General features: G+C 40.7%; 2 protein-coding genes across 2 annotated transcripts in view; one reads left to right on the top strand and one right to left on the bottom strand.

Annotated features, from left to right (window-relative positions):
• LOC134800629 (prolow-density lipoprotein receptor-related protein 1-like) overlaps positions 1–17,661 on the top strand; it is a 91,105-nt gene that overhangs the window by 30,637 nt on the left and 42,807 nt on the right. Inside the window, exons 11-22 of the mRNA XM_063773114.1 lie at positions 421–607; positions 1,152–1,377; positions 2,026–2,218; positions 5,739–5,885; positions 8,277–8,448; positions 8,702–8,799; positions 9,557–9,692; positions 11,477–11,632; positions 13,221–13,339; positions 14,226–14,375; positions 15,283–15,427; positions 17,156–17,244. Of these exons, the coding sequence (XP_063629184.1) occupies positions 421–607; positions 1,152–1,377; positions 2,026–2,218; positions 5,739–5,885; positions 8,277–8,448; positions 8,702–8,799; positions 9,557–9,692; positions 11,477–11,632; positions 13,221–13,339; positions 14,226–14,375; positions 15,283–15,427; positions 17,156–17,244 (1,818 nt within the window). The remainder of the gene's footprint in view (positions 1–420; positions 608–1,151; positions 1,378–2,025; positions 2,219–5,738; positions 5,886–8,276; positions 8,449–8,701; positions 8,800–9,556; positions 9,693–11,476; positions 11,633–13,220; positions 13,340–14,225; positions 14,376–15,282; positions 15,428–17,155; positions 17,245–17,661) is intronic.
• Positions 3,042–5,231, bottom strand: LOC134800734 (cytochrome P450 6B5-like). The gene is made up of 2 exons (XM_063773262.1): positions 3,792–5,231; positions 3,042–3,229 (listed from the first exon to the last, which is right to left on the bottom strand). The coding sequence occupies exons 1-2, from the start codon at positions 5,149–5,151 to the stop codon at positions 3,057–3,059; spliced, it is 1,533 nt and encodes a 510-aa protein (XP_063629332.1). The 5' UTR covers positions 5,152–5,231; the 3' UTR covers positions 3,042–3,056.

Genomic DNA, 17,661 nt, shown 5'->3' with positions numbered 1-17,661 from the left:
ATATATATTTCGGGGATCTCGGAAACGGCCCTAACGATTTCGATGAAATTTGTTATATGGGGGTTTTCGGGGGCGATAAATCGATCTAGCTAGGTCTTATCTGGGAAAACGCGCATTTTTGAGTTTTTATATGTTTTCCGAGCAAAGCTCGGTATCCCAGATATTCTTCATATATGCCTGTTGTTATCTTTATTTAAATTGTAAATTTGTTACTCATTTTGTTATCTTTTGCGGTGAAATGAAGAATATTTAGTTACATACCTACCCCTTTATTCATAAAACTTTTCGGGCCTGATTTAGTTAAATTATGTTCTTACAAATACATAAGTCAAAAGGTCAGATAAAGACAAACTGTTATAAGTAAATTGAGGTTTGTAGCGCGTTTATGAATAAGGGGGTTACTCTATAATTTTGTTTCAGCGGTAAGCTTCATGGCGCTGGACTGGGTGTCGGGCGCCTGGTACCTGGTGGACGGCGCGGCGGGCGCCATGTTCGTGTGCTCGCGCGACCTGGCGCACTGCCGCCTGCTGCAGGACTCCTTGGCTAAGCTCCGCGGGCTAGCCATCGACCCTACGCCGCCCCAGCAGAACGATAACCAACCTCATGGGTCACTACCAATATATCTCACTTTTCGATCTATCAAAGGCTTTTGATTGTGTGGTCATGAGAAATTAAAAATGAAATCAATCCTTAGAGGATAGTGAATGGTGCCCTAACCTTGTCTCGGTGTATCTTTTGGATAGAACTCACCGCGAGTAGTTATAATAAAAACCGATCAGCTGGTTGATCTATAGCTCTTGGAGTGCCTCAAGGGTCCGTTCTAGGCCCATTCCTGTTCTTAGTATGCCCGATGTTTAACGGTGGTCGGTGTAAATAAAACACTACACTATGTTGATGTCATTCACTACACGACCCCCCGACTATATTCCGGACGCTAGCCGTCGACCCTATGCCACCCTCGCAGAATACTACCTACTACTGAAACTAGTCTCTTTAGTTGGTATTCCACCTGTCCAAAATCTCGGTCCAATGTGCATTGCGTCTCACTCTACCACTAAGCAAAATATTGAGATGTAAATACACATCGGACAGGTGAAATACAACCCTTACAAATATTTTTTCTATTATTGAAATCGCGTTTTCCATTCCAGCTTCATATTCTGGTCCGTGTGGGGCGGCTCACCTGCCCGCGTAGTCCGCACGGAGCTGTGGGGCGGCGCGGCCGCGGACCTGGCGGCGTCGCGCCTGGTGTACCCCACGGCGCTCACGCTGGACTTGACCAATAAGTGGCTCTACTGGGTCGACGCTTACATGGACAGCGTGGAAAGGAGTGACTACTATGGAGGGAATAGAGTTACCGTTTTCAGGGCGTACGAGGTTAGTGTCTGTACTGTTAACTAAATTTTAATAACCTTCCTTCTATAAGGGTGGTATTCCACCTGTCGAATATCAATCAATACGTCTCACTCTCTCATTAAAACAAAATGTGAGACGCAATACACATTGGACAAAGAAATTGGACAGATCGAATACCACCCTAAGATACAACCGCAAAAGCGTTAAAATAAGAGAGGAATCCGAAAAATAAATATTTTTTGCAAAATTTCTGATAATTTTTTATAGGTAAAAGCCACTCAAGTGTAAAGCATTCTACTACTCAGTATCATCGTCATCATTTTCCTAGCGTTTGTCCCGGCTTTTCACCACGACTCATGGAAGCCTGGGGTCCACTTGCCAACTAATCCCAAGATATGGCGTATTGGCAGTATACTTAGGAAAACTTTTTTCTATCCGAAAACGAATAAATTTAGTACAGGTCGATTCACGAAAGCTAGCACGAATAGAATTGAATGAAACTTTCATTGTATGAGTGATACCTGTATAGGTATACAGTCAGAGCCGCCATTTTATTAGTTAATGTGATACATACATAGATATTTTCATCCACTCGTTCATTCCATTCGTGCTAGCTGTCGTAAATCGACCTGTACTTATATTTTGTTACTTAATCTTCTTTTGTTTCAGTCCGAACGAGTATCCCTTATTTCAAACTTCGAAGCGTCCCTCTACTTACCCCAATGGAACAACCAGAGCGTGCTGATGACGTCACGCTACGCACGCACACACGCACGCACGCCCACGCACACACAGAAGATCATACCCGTGTCCGCACGAGTCACGGCTGCGTTGGTGTTCCACAGGCAGAGGCAGCCAGTCGGTAAGGCTTTGTAAACTTTATTATGTATATGTTAAGTCCACATTCATTCCAACGTTTTAGTGAGTTCGTGTTACATAAAGGAAGCCATCAGACGGAAAGCTATTATAGACCTTATTATGTAAACATTGCAATATATTATCCACTGACATTGTAATTTGTAGTGGCCCATGAGAGGAAACTATTCTTGCAATGCCAAATTTATGATAATGATGATAATGCTGCTTTATTAATGGCGGACCACGTATTTCTACATCAACAATATTATCTTAACCCTTAAATGCATGATTTTTTCTTTTTGCCCGAAATTAATATATGTATCACATAATTGTTTGCCGATTCTAAGAAAAATAGTAAAAAAAATATAACTTCGATTTTCACTGCGAAATCAGTGTTAGAAGTTGAATTGGCTAAATCATATTTATGTAAATATGTAATGTTCAGTAATAGATATATGATTTTTTTTACTACCATTAGAAAGGTGTACTATTTGTGATATACCTATGATAAAGTTTTTAAATATAAAATAATTACAAACCGCGAAAACACCGTTCAAAATCACATACTAAAAATTATCAACTTCTAGATTTTTCCAAGCTTTCCGACTTTTCGTCTTAAACCGAATGTAATTTTTATAAATTAAAAATATTGCGTAAATTTAACCCTTAAATCACCACTTGACGTTTGGTATACAGGTGCATTCAAGAATGTAAGCCTTTTTTTTAAATCTGTGAGCTGTCTAATGCTTTGTAGACATTTGGCAACACTATGCATTTAAGGGTTAACAAATATATCGAATTCTACCAACTTATTCTACTTTATGGTGGCCCATGAGGGGAAACTATTTATCTCGCAATGTCAAAGTAAGGGGAAGGCCGTCCGCAAAGCCCTGCACGAAGTAAGCGCGCGGATCGGGCCGGGGCCGGCGGACGGTGGCGCCGCATGGCGACACGCTGGCGACTTGTAGCAGTGCTGCCAATCCGGCGAGCGACTGCATCTCGCCTAGCCGAGAACCTGGAACAATCCATATTGTATTGTTTCCAAAATTTAAATAAGTGGACAAGTCGTAACAAGAAAAAATACTTAACTCTTAAATGTCACTTCCACAACTGAGATGTTATACTAATTGTTTTTATTTATGGTTCCGTACCCAAAGGGTAAACACGGGACCCCGTCTATCCGTTTGTCTGTCACCAGGCTGTACCTCATGAACCGTGATATATAGACATGTCAATCCATAGACAGTTGAAATTTTCACAGATTATGTATTTCAGTTGCCGCTACAACAACAAATAATAAATGCAGGAACCCTCGGTGGACGAGTCCGACTCGCACTTGTTTAATCCTTTGCCGCCTACAATGCCATATATGGCGGATATGACATTCAACTCTATTGACAGCTGTTAAAGTTCAAATTAAAAAATTATTATTTTTTTGACAGCTGTTAAAGTTCAAATTAAAAAATAAATATTTTTCATTAAGTGCTACCCCGATATTTTCTTAAAAATATATCTTAAGTTAAGACTGCTTTACAAACTTCAGTTCAGTAGTTAATGAATTAATATGTATTACATACCTATACACCCTCTTTGTCCTTCTCCGAACGGCAGATACACATATTTTCCCATCTTCGCCTCGTTCTCAGGCAAGAATCTTTCCGGATTGAACTCTTCAGGGTCCTCATGGTACTGCTCATCCATTTGCAAAGCTTGCGCCGGTATAAATATCTCCACACCCGGGTCTATGGTCACCCCTATACCGGGAATCGTGTACCGCTTCGTACAAACACGGTACAGAACCCCACCTGCAGGGAACTTCCTCATTGCCTCTTTAAAAGCCCTAGCCAGTTTAGGCATTCTTGAAACGGAATCATAGCAGAGTTTACCGTCATATTTCGATAAAACTTCATCTATTTCTTCCTGAATCTCTTTTTGAAGTTGCGGATAAAATGCTAGCTCGTGTAAAGTGTAACTCATCGCTGAAGACGAAGTTTCAAATCCGGCCGCGAAAAATAAAGCTACATTTGCCACGAATAGCTTAAAATCCATCTCCATCTCGACGTCCATCGGCGAATTGTCAGGGTTTACTTTCTCAAGAGATTTGCCGCGCATTTTCCCGTTCTTTTCCAATTCTAGCAGTAAATCTATGTAGTCGTTCCGACCAGAAGGCTGGTTGTTCCTCTGTTCCAGAATGGCTGACACAAGTTTATTCAGCGTGAAAAGAATTTCTCTATCCGAAACGTATATGTACCTACGTAGTTCAGGAAAGAGCTCATACATTGCCTGTTTGAGCCGTTCCATAGCCGTTTTAGTAAATATCAGCGTTCCTAGCTTCTTAAATATGGAATTTTGTGTGTTCATCGACTTTACATCGACGCCGAAACCGCATGCGCCTATGAAATCTATCGTAAATCGAGCCATGAGATCGACGGCGTTAAAACTACCTTTTTTCTGTGCTACAGTCTTCACTACCTTCTGTAGGTCTTCCGCGCACTGTATAACCAAAGGATACATAGCTTTTAACTTGGCTAAAGTGTACGCCGACGATGTATGCTGTCGCAGCAACTTCCAAGTGTCACCGTCTCCATGAAAAACATTTAACATTAAAGATTCTTGCTCAGGATTCCTTCCTGCCCCTCGATTGTAAAAAGACCAAAAATCAGAGCACATAATCCGTTTAACAATCTCCGGGTCTCTAATAATAAGTGCAGGCGTTCTACCGCGATAGTACCCAATGATTTTTTCTTTTGAATATTTCTTGTAAAGCTCACAGGTTACTTCTGTAACGCTTTTCAATGTTAATACGCAGCGCAAATGATTCCCGAATATTGGTATCGGTGTGTCATGTTTAACTCCCCTTTTTGCCCAATAATCGTGATTTTTGCTGAAGTATAAGTATAGCAAAATGAGAATTAACGGCGCGATAAGTAGAAACATCTTGATGGTAGGACGGGACTAACAATACTAAATAAAATTGCGAATGTTTTTGAAGCCTTATCTCGTCACGACTGGATTTCAGGGCTTCGTGTCCAAAAAAAGAAAAGATATCCATCAAAAATGTGGTCACGATTTTTTTTACGAGAGATGACTTTATTTACTTCGTGATTTTAAGGGCTATAAACGTTATAACTATTTAAGTTGTTTTTCTAGAAGTTCTGTTGGCACGTATTCTACATCAATCTAGCTATTAATGTTAATTTTATAGAATCGTATAAGTACATACCATAAGTTTTTATTCTATTACCATGTGATAAAACTAATCTAAGTTACCTATCGTACTTACTCCTATTTATAATAACTTGTAGAAACGAGCTAGATTGCCAGGATTGAAAATAAAGATCCGAATATAATAAAGACATATAGTTTGTCAAAGGACTGTCTCATTTCAATCATAGACAGAGCGAATCATATACTATCTTTGTCTTACACTAGTACTAGCACCCAAAAGAAAAGCATGTACCTAACCTATAGTTTTCCTGCGTCTTACTGACTGACAGATTGGTTTGACCAACTATATTTCGCAGTATCACACCCATGCGCAGTCCACAACGGCGGCTGCACGCACATATGTGTGACCGCATGGCGGGGAACGACACCACGCGCGCACTGCCTGTGTCGTCACGGGTACAAGGCGGTCCACACTCATCCGCACCAGCCGCCCGTCTGTCATAGTAAGTATAACTTATAAAATATTCCCTTCAACTCATAAATGAACTCGTACATATTGACACACTCAACACACTGTGCAAATTTGCTATGAAATATATATTTTCTCAAACTTGCAATTTCATTGACATGACTTACTTCAAATTAGGTCCGGAACTCCGGAAGTTCTACGTATCCGGTGCGATGAGTGAAGATGATGTGTAAAGGAATTTCATACAGCCTTACACATCTAGGCGTGCTCTTGTTTTTAACAGCAGCCGCGGCCCGCGTAACTCTCATAGTCGTGCGCGCCCCGGCGGCGAATTTACTAAGCCTATACTGATAAGGTCCAGATGCGAACTGAACTGGATTAGCTTTTGTTTGGACAAAACTTGACCAAACCCTAATCCATTACAGTACAGAAATTTACTGAAATCGTATAGACTGTTGGCTAAATTAATATGGATATTGTTGCTACAAATGCTAGTTTGTTGCGATCTAAACTTGAATAATATTTTAGTAATGACTCCGATTGTATTGTATTAACTACCGTTCGTGCTAATTACTTAAAAATGCCTAATTTTTTTTTTTTCATTTAAGAACTATATCAGTTGAGATTTCTTATTAGGACATGTTTAATGTGAAATCGCAATACAATTATAAGTAGACTGTATTTTGTAATACATTGGTACATAACGAAGTAGAGGATTTATTTAAGGACCAAGATTTACTACGGTGTTCTGCCTTTTATTGTCCGAATTTCACTTGCCAGACAACTTTTCGCAGATGATTTACTTTGGCAACCAACATTCGCCAAATTTTCATCATGACGACGTTTTACTTTATAGAATTATTGTTATGTAGATTATTACTATGTGTACAACGTTTTGAGTACATTTCTATGGTCAAATCATTCAACTTGCTAGATATTTATTAATACGATATCGTCTAGTCATTTGACAGAGTTCACTGAGTCAAGATAGGTACGACGACGAGCGAAGCGAGGAAGAGCGTGTTAGGTGAACTGCGACCAAACAGCGAACCGACTTTTTTTTTACATAGAACGACTTTTCTGGCAACAGTTCATTTTCCTGGGGGTTGCAGTTCTAACCTAACCTAAGCCACTTTTCTGGCAACAGTTCATTTTCTTGAGGGTCGCAGTTCTAACTTAACCTAACCCACATTTTTGGTAACAGTTCGTTTTCTTGGGGGTCGCAGTTCTAACCTAACCTAACCCACTTTTCCAGCAACATTTCGTTTTCTTGGAGGTTGCAGATCAAACTAACCTAAACTACTTTTTTGGCAATTTACATGAATACTAGGTGAAAAGTAATTTAGTAAAAAAATTATTGTTGAAATCAATATTCAGTGAACTTTAGTGTCGTACAAATAATACTCGATGAATAATATTGAATAATGACGGCGAGATTCCGCTCGACTAGGTATTGTGAGAGCATTAATGTTTAAATATATCGCGACAAAATCTAAACCATTTAAGTAAATAAGTATTATTAAAATTTAGATATCACATTCAAACGTGCCTGAACTTACTAAACTCGACTAGGTTTTGGCGTGAATAATATTTGAAAATATGTATGCAAAAAGCTAATCCATTTCAGTGACTACTTTTTACCGAAACGGTATAGATATTGTCAAGTAATATGCATAAACAAAAGCTCACCTATTATAATCTGAGTCGTGACTGAAATAGTATAGCTTTTGTAAATTCGCGCCCCGGCGTAGGTCAACGACACCTTCTCGTAGCTCATGAGGCCCTGGTACTTGCTCCACTCTAAATTACATTTTCACTTCTCATGCTCAAAAAGTGCACCTTTATGTCGTGCGTAGACGACATAAAATCGCATTTTATGCTCTAGAGCATAAAGTAAAATCATATATTACGACCCTTATCGACTTAGCAATAAAGTCCAAATTCTGGCATACAAACTGCCAGCCCTGCCGGCGCGCCCCCGACCGGCGCTCTCCCGATCGGCGTGCCCCGCGCCTCCGACCGGCCCAAGAACAATTTTCTTTAGTCTTGAATAAATACGTTAAAATACCTTAAATATTTGATTTTTTGTATATTTTCCTCGCAATCGAAGTGAAAAGCAGAGTGTACAACAAGGGCATAAATGTCCATTTTTACCCTCGTCTACTATTTTGGTCTGAGCGAAGCGACAGACCAAAAAATTGCCTCGGGTATAAAATGGGTCACTTTATGCCCTTGTTGTACAATCTACTATTTTAGACAGTTTTTTCCTCGATTTTGGCCACCGTAGCCTATGGATATTTCATTGCAAGTTTGAGTAAAGCACTATACAAATCTCGGCTAGAAACGGGGTTGTCGGCCTCGCAGACTTGGCTTGCAACCCTTTGTTTCCTAGCCTCTAGCTCTAGAAAAATGTAATATTTTTCAGGAGTGGACGTAGACCAGTACCTGCTAGTGGCACGCGGCTCGCCGCCCATAGTGCAAGCCATAGTGACGCAGCACCCGCAGTGGGAGGCCGCCGCACCCGCCGCCGCCGCGAGGCCCACGGCAGCCGACGTGCACCTGGCGACAGAGTACATGTACTTCTCCGATGTGCACAGGTATGTAGGTTCAACTTTATTGAAATTTGAATGATTTTATCATAATGCTTAGAAATAAAAGAAAAAAACTCACTGTCTCGGTCGAGACGTGAACTTGCGACTGAATCACTAGCCCACCGCTCTGCCAACTAAACTACCGAGTCTCGGCCGAGACAGTGAGTTTTTTTCCCTTTATTTTTAAGCATTATGGTATCGTTTGCAGACGTTTCTGCTTAATGCAATGATTTGTTGCTATTACGTTTCTGTTTTGTAGATACGAAATTGTGCGGCAGAAGTTAGATGGCACCGGACGGGAAGTTTTCATAGAGGAAGACGTTGACAACTGCGAAGGGCTTGCCATCGATTGGATGGGTATGTTGCTACATTTGTTAATCGTTAAAAAAGTCCTCAACAAAAAGCAAAACTATCGTTAAACTTTTTAGTCGGTAAAAATACCTATTTCGACACAACGATGGATCACAGACACATAAACATACAATCGAAAGTATTAATTTATGACCCTTTTCGTACCTTGTCACAGTGGCAATCAATGTGAATGTCGCTAGAGACCTCATACTGGGTCATAAATTAATACTTTCGACTGTACTTACATATGTAGACTGATGCGGTTGACATAGGATACAATTTTGACAGACTGAACAAGAGTCGACTTTTTTACGTAAGTATACCTTATTCGGATTAAATTTTCTCTCTTGTCTGTACAATCATAAAATAGGGGATATTACTGCAATGTTCTGCCGCCAGAGTGCAGCACTACCGACTCAGTAAATTCATAGACTAACTTATACATACTGTGCCTTAAACTGTTTTTTGACAAGTTTTCACAGACAATAAAATATGACATTGATGCATCAAGGCGGTTTGTTAACAAGGGCCTACCGGTAAACGCGAAAATCTAAATATAGTTATCTGCCTCTTTATCGCTCGAATATGCAAGAGTGATAGAGAGATTAGATAACGAAATTTCGATTTTCTTGTTTCGCGGCAGGCCATGTGATTGACGTGACGTGTGATGTGTCAATGTGGTTTGTTTACTGTATGTGCCACAAAGGTGCCACCTACGCAGAGCTTTGCCTAATATTCCCTATTGAATTATCTAACCCCACAGGTAAAAATCTATACTGGACGGACGACGCACTGGGTCAAATATCTGTGGCGCGATTATCGGCTCCGAAGCAACGTAAGGTCCTCATTCGGGAGCCACACTACCACCCCAGGAGCATTGCTTTAGACCCACGTAAAGGGTAAGTATTCTTACAACCATATACCTTTACAACCATATACGTGTACGTTTTCGGGTATTAACCAACCAAATACAAAACCGCCTGGATCAGTGGTTTGGATCAGCTCAACTGGCTTAAGGAGCCATTGGAGGGTAGATTTAATTTTATTTTATTTAAATACCTAAAGATACAGACCATATGTAAGTGAAAACTAAGCTTTGTACCCATGCCTGCTACCTTTGGTAGTAGCAAAGAGAATAAATAGTATAGAGGGGTTCTATTACAGTAAATTTTGTAGTCACAGTAAATTTACTGCCATCTATCGACACACGATTAAAACTCAAAATGAAAATGTATACTTACAACTATAAAAAAAATGTATATGTGGGTAAATGATTTTATTATTTTTATATCATTTCGACCCATGTGCTTTCGCTGATACCTATGTGTTAAAATTGTTAAATATGAAACGGTGTCGTCAACGCCATCTAGCCGAGCGTAGGCCAAAGGTGTGTGCGCCATCTATCCGAGAATTACTTTTTCTTGAATTTCCGAGGCACGTTTTTTCCTTAGACTTTATTCATCTTATACGGAGTTACATATGTCTTTGGTAATAGTAAAGATCTGAGGAATCGAGCCTTATTAACTACTCGAGAATGGAGAAGAGAACCGTCAAAATGACTAACGATGGCCCTTAAATAGCATCGTCATCATCATCATCCTCGCGTTATCCCGGCCTTTGCCACGGCTCATGGGAGCCTAGTTTTTACGAAAGCGACTGCCATCCGACCTGGCAGGTAAACTAGACCTTATTGGGATTACTTAGTCCTTTTTCTTCTCGATGTTTTCCCTCACCGAAAAGCGACTGGTAAATATCAAATGATATTTTGTACATAAGTTCCGAAAAACTCATTGGTACGAGTCGGCTTTTGTACCCGCGACCTCCGGATTGAAAGTCGCACGCTCTTATCGCTAGGTCACCAGCGCAGCGGCTCTTAAATACCTACATTCATGCCGAAAAGTTATTTTATTTCTTAAGACGGGGAAGTATCGTTTTGACGAATTTCTTGGATATGGGAATCCGCCGTTTTCTTTCAGACAAAGTTATGTGTAAGGTTTTTGCACGAAAAACCCTACCTATCCCTAATTATGATGACTCTAAGTAAAGACCAAAAGATGGATGGTCCTTAATAGAGAAAATTACCCAAAACTCTGCGTAGAGGGCGGCACAAGCGCTATCACATGGCCTACCGCGAAACACGAAAATAGAAAGTTCGGTTTCTGCCTTTCTATCACTCTTGCCTATTCGATCGATAGAGAGGCAGATAACGAAATTACGATTTTCGAGTTTGCCGCTAGGCCACATGTAAATAAACCGCCTTGGTGCATCAATGTCATTATGAAAACTTGTCAAAAAACTGTTTAAGGCCGAGTATGTACAAGTTACTCTATGGTTTACTAAACAACATAGTGCTGCTCTCTGGCGGTAGAACATTGCAGTAATACTATTAGAAGTATTTGAACTAATTAAATTATTTTTCAGAAAAATATTTTCATGCATACACTTGGAAAAATTCGACTTATGCCACTGTGGCCCGGTGGCCGAGTGGTTCAGGCACCTGCCACGATAGCAGAAGACGCTGGTTCGATTCCAGCCTGGGGCACTGGAGGCCTTGGTCACTTTTTCTTAGTATATGACATTTATTTCAGTTTATAATTGCAGTAATTCTCCCTATTAGAGTCTTCCTGTCATCGTGTGGAATTTAGAGCTCCATATATTTGTAACATACAACGTTTGTCGACAGTGTAATGTATTGGTCCGTATGGGCCAGCTCCTCAACCCCTAAAGGCAGTATAGAGACTGCCGCCATGGACGGATCCGGGCGCCGCGTACTAGTCTCAGAAGAACTCCACTGGCCCAATGGACTGGTCGTACAGTCGGACGAGCAGATGCTTTATTGGTATGTATAATGACGTTACAGGGCGCACAACATTGAAGACATGGCACCCATACCATAGAGAAATATAGTAAGACAAGAGTGCTCACTCCATACATCAGTATTGGTACCAAACAAATTAGTATTTTCATAGTCGACATCTAGCATCGAGTAACGGAATTATCAGTACTTTAAGTAGTAGTAGTACTGTCAAATGACAATAGATGTAGCACCGACCGGAATAGTACATTGTAGGAGAGGATGGAAAACCGCTAAAAGATGGATGAGAGAGTTTGAGGGCCGACACGTTAGTGGAGGCCCTCAAATAATACGAATCCATCTTTAGCGTTTCCGGCCGAGGCATTACATAGTGCTTTTCACGACTACTGCGAGGAAATAAAAAAAACATTTGCATAACTATAAGTACTAGCCCGCGATTTCTCTGGTAGCAAATTACTAGCCACTGCCTGTGCTGTCTCTTCAATTTCGGTAGGTAGGCGTCAGCGTAAGAGTATCATTTTCTCCATTAGAAGAACTCATTTTTATAGCGAGCGTAGATACGTGTTTCTTGTATTTTTTAGTCAAACGCAATTTACACTATCCAATTCAGTGAGTATTTTCCGATCCCGCCTTTTTTACTTTTTTTATCACTTTTAAGAGGCGTTTTTCTGTTGTTTGCTTCAAACCGACTCTAAACTTAGAAGCGTTTTTGCTAAAAAACCACAAACAGCTACAAAAGTAAAAAACGCCTTAAGCGTGAATCGAATGAACTGACTGAATGAATGAATGGTTTTGACATTTCTTTTTTTTAAAACAAGAAATTGGTCCTATAAATAACCTAATTTTATTTTTGAAGGAAAAAGATGCGGCAAATAAGACTTTTTATGATTTTTATGTTTTAAATTATACTCATTGCTGTAGCGAACCGTCACCAATGACAGATGATGATAACAATGAAACATTGTAGTCGTGGTGGTTCAGGTGCTACAGCTATTGCCTATTTTCTAGCTTGGTTTTAGACCATCTTTTGCCACATTTCCGAACAGTGGCGTGAAAAGACTTATGTTGTTGAGCATTAGACTTTCCGGTCGGTGCTACATCTATTGTCATTTGACAGTACTATACACTGGCATTTTACACGTTCCATCATTGCCAATCGAGTTGCATTCAGATAATATATAATCAAATTTAATTTTTAATAAGCAGAAACATCTGCGAACGATGCTATTAAGCTTAGAATAAATTTAAAAGTGGAAAATTACTGTCTTGAGTGGCTGTGAGTTCAAGTCTCACACATGACAGTAATTTTTCCACTTTTAAATATATTCTAAGCTTAATATTCAACCATTCTGCCGTCACGGGGTGGTTATGCTGTACGAAATATTTACTACTTATTACTAATTTTGTGGTAATGTAACTACTGCTCCCTATGGATTAACCCCTCCCTCCCCGAAAGGCAGCATCGAGACGACGGCCATGGGCGGATGTTTTCAGTGGACTTTCTCACGCTATCGCTAGCGAAGTCGGTGTAGAGTAAACTTGGACGGACCCTATTACAGGCCTTCTAAAGTATAAACTTAAACGGCTCATAAACAATTCATTTCATTCTCAGGTGTGACACGTTTCTGAACAAGATCGAAAGCCTAGACCTGGCCTCCAATAAGCGCACCACAATCATCTCAGCTCCGAGCGTCGACTTGCAGAAGCCGTATGGACTGGCTTTGATCGACGGTAGGTGGTATAATTACGTCACAGTGACGTCACTGACAGACAGCGAGTCAGTCGATGTCGAACCATAGACGAGTGCGGTTGTCATGTGATGCGATTGGCGAGTCTGGACCTGGCCGCCAACAAGCTACCACGATCATAGCACCGAGCGACTTGCAGAAGCCGTATGGATTGGCTTTGATCGACGGTAGGTGGTATAATTACATCACAGTGACGTCACTGACAGACAGCGAGTCAGTCGATGTCGAACCATAGACGAGTGCGGTTGTCATGTGATGCGATTGGCGAGTCTGGACCTGGCCGCCAACAAGCTACCACGATCATAGCACCGAGCGACTTGCAGAAGCCGTATGGCTTGGCTTTGATCGACGGTAGGTGGTAGGCTTACGTCATAGTGAGTCACTGACTGTTAGTGAGTCATTCGATGTCGAATCATAGACGAGTGCGGTGTCACGCGATTTTTGCATTTGCGAGTCGTTGAGGTGATTACTTCAGCGTGACATGTAGGTACTGAGAAAACCCAGTAAATTACATCAGAAAACTATAACCTCCTAAGGCCCAAGGTCCTACCTATAGTACTTCTTCAGTTTAATCAAATTTAAACCATATTCAATCGGAACAGAGTTTGTTTCGTTAAATTTTCAAACAAACTAAAAATCAACTCTATTCCCTGCACTATAGGTTCTAATGTCACTGGCAAATTTAGTGTTTTTCATTTGTTCAGCTCGGCCTTAGGAGGATTTATACAGACCGCGATGTCGATGTATAAGCACGTTTCGTTAATTATACAGAACCATCTGTGCAGGAATTGGACAGACATTTGCAATGAGGTACCTAATTTTCATGGTAAAATGTACTTATCACTACTTCATAATTTTTTTATTTATAGGCGATATAATATGGAGTGAGCACGGCACCGGTAACATCCGGCGCTTGGGCGCCGACGGGCAACCAAGCCCCAGCGCCAATGGCACCATTCTGCGGCGCCTGCCGCCGCCGTTGTATGACATTCGACGCGTCGCGGCTGCAGACAGATTAGGTTTGTTTAAATTTGTCAAAATTCTAAGGTATTTCTAGCAGACATGCTTCAAATTTTAAATAAAAATAGTATTGTGCCTTTAAAACAAGGAAAAACTTAGAGGTAAGTACAGGCAGGCAACATTTTGCGATGTCTGCTGGTATACCGACTAGATTTGACCATTAGGTAACAACCTTGTAGACTCGTAACGCGGTATTATAACACCATCGAGCTGATCTGATGGAGACCGAAGACGGTAACGCAAATTCTTTGAAAATTGTTAGGATCGAGCCGATAGGTGAATATTTACAGAAAAATACGGACGGGGATAATAAATTAAGTCTTAATGAAAAAAGCGCAGGTTAGGTCTGCAGGGTTTCTTCAGCTTGTCTGTCCTCCTCACCAGACAGCAGCGTTTCGTGGTAGTTTTAGGTGTGCTGCCACGAAGTGCTGGAACTTAATTCCGCCGCCGATCCGTGCACTGAAATCGCTTAACATTTTTAAATCTAAATATCGAGCATACTTGCTGAACGAACAAAGTACCTAATTTTCTCCTTGCTGTTTGCCTGCTTGCTTAATCATAATCACTTTGCCCAGTATGCAAGCCAACAACGGTCCGCAACGTTAAACGGCATGCTAAAATTGTTAAACTATTGTCTAATCTAATTTTATTCTTTGTTGTAGTTTCCTTCTTTTATTGTATGTACATATTTTGTAATCTGTGTTTGACGTGTGTGATGTCACTCGTGTAGTTTGGCATTATGCTGAGTGGGGATCCTATTATACATCTATTTTGTGTAATTTGTATTGTGTGTTATTCTATACTCAGATGTTAAATAAATGTATTTCTTCTTTCTTCTTAAAATACTCATGTAAATAACACTTACCTGGCAAAAATGAACGCAATTTAAGTATCTTAAAACCCCAGGTCGCAACACATGCTCGGACACCAACGGCGGGTGCTCGGAGCTGTGCCTGGCCGCGCCCGGCGGGCACTCGTGCGCGTGCGCGGCCTGCGCGCCCGGCCCCGCGCCGCCGCCCTGCGCCGCCGGCAAGTTCCACTGCGGCCGCGGGTACGTCACACTCATAGGCTAGGAATCCTCTAGACGGAGCTTAGACCAATTATTTCATGAAACCGATGCTGCCAAAAATACTGGGGTGCGGGGGACGAGGTGAGCGAGTCCCGTGCCGTGATTGGTCCATTCAAATACACTTGGGCGTCACACAAAGACACTTGATCGACAATGGAGTAAAACTACCGTATATTTGTGGCAGGGGGGGGGGGGGTAGCGCTACTATGCTATGTCTGGAGGATTCCTAGTGTATGGTCACACTCCATCAATATTATAATACACGGGGATGGGTGGAAGTGACCGAACGGGATGGTCTTATGGAACTTGCAGTAGGAGTAGCAGAGAAAGCGCAATTATTATGTGTCCTTATCATTGTCTATCTTTTCATTTCCACCTACTTCTAAAAAGTCCTAATGTTGTAACGCACGTGTACACTCGTCCCCGCACTCAGTGCGCTTCGGGTTCAGCCCCCGCGCCTCCAAACAGGCCACACCTTACCTCTTGCCTCGGGGCTAATGGGCATCATCTTTTTCATTTCTAAGGCTCTAAAAGAGGGCCATTGTTGCTCTAAAAAGTGTGCAGAAAATGATACGTTTCTGCACTAGAGCATTTTAGGTTCCAAGTACAATTTTGTTAATTTTTTTATGACAAGCAATTTAAATTTGGGTATAAATGGATTTGTTATACAATTTCCATTCTGATATTTGACTTCCCATTCCTCTAATAACGATACTTTTGCCTAAATTGATAGTACCCTCCAAAAATACTATAAAAATGTATACTTAGTCATGTTTTTATAAAAACACATGCATTTTACTTTCCTCGTATTCGAAATGAAAAGTAAAAGTGTTTAACTCGGGTGAAAGGCATCATTTCATCCCTTGGTTAACAATCTACTATTGTTTTCTCAGTATTACAGTTATCAAGTTAGAGGTCTTATTACAGATATGGAGACGTCCGTTCATATTTCACATGGTCTAATAAAACATGGTCTTCTATTCCCAGAGTGACACGGGCCTACGTCACAATAACATTGCCACTTTATTTCAACATAACATGTTACATGGGTACATTATACCTATGGTTAATAAGTTACAATATTTCTTTATAATTTTCATTTATATGTATTTTATCTTAGATTTTACAATAACACGTCATTTTTAATTATTCGTTAGCATTATCTTCCGATTCACGAAAGAAATTTCAGACGTACGGGTAATTCTGTTTACATTACTGGAAACACAGGATAGCGCTGTCACATTTGACAATTCGGATCTAGATAACTTCATGCCCTGACCGTCATCCTTGTCGAACACGTGTTAATTGTTATTTCCTTCTCGCTCAGTGTCAGCAGTCGCAGTGTTTTCCAAACTTTTCACGTCGTAAGCTTGGTAATTAATGTGTAACTGTGAATTAGTTTTACAAACGTTTGTCTTGTATAGATAAATAAAGTTTGATTCAATACATTAGATTTGTTTTATTTTACTATGTTTCTACATGAATAACTTAAAATTAATGCCGTTAAAATAATTTTCACCGTTGGTTAAAATTCTCCCACATTTTAAAGTTTGAGAACCTGTAAACAGCATGATGACGTCGGCCCGTGTCAGTTAGGTCATACGCGAATCTCGGATTAGAGTACCAGGCGGAGTATATTATTATACCATGATATTTCATAATACAATTAATTAGCTCCAACTGTCTCTCTATATTATTCACGTATCGCAGGCGCTGTATCGACGAGCTGTACGTTTGCGACGGCGACGCCGACTGCCCTGACGGCTCCGATGAAGATAGCTCTCCTACTGGACCCTGTGGTAATTATGAAACTCACTATCGTCATATCAACCTTAGGGCACATTTAGACGATGCGAGAACTCGCATGCGAGTTTCATTACATTGCGGTTTTTGATCGGTCGGTTGAATTGGACGTAACCAACAGTCCGCAATGTAACTAAAATCGCATGCGAGTTCGAGCACCGTCTAAATCAGTCCTTAGGGTGGTATTCCACCTGTCCGATTTCTTCGTCCAATGTCAGTGCATCTTACTCTCTCATTAAAGCAAAATGTGAGACGAAATACACATTGGACAAAAGGTGGAATACCACCCTTAGTGCTTCCCCCAAAGATCCTGCGATCTGAAAATGCTTAATCACTTTATTTCGTTAAAAACTTCTTCATGTAATTTTAGTACAGATGTAGTGCGTTAATTATTTTCCTTCGTATTTTCACGG

The sequence above is a fragment of the Cydia splendana genome, chromosome 20 (assembly GCF_910591565.1).
Source record: "Cydia splendana chromosome 20, ilCydSple1.2, whole genome shotgun sequence".
Taxonomy (NCBI): domain Eukaryota; kingdom Metazoa; phylum Arthropoda; class Insecta; order Lepidoptera; family Tortricidae; genus Cydia; species Cydia splendana.
This window is presented reverse-complemented; position numbering and strand designations above follow the sequence as displayed.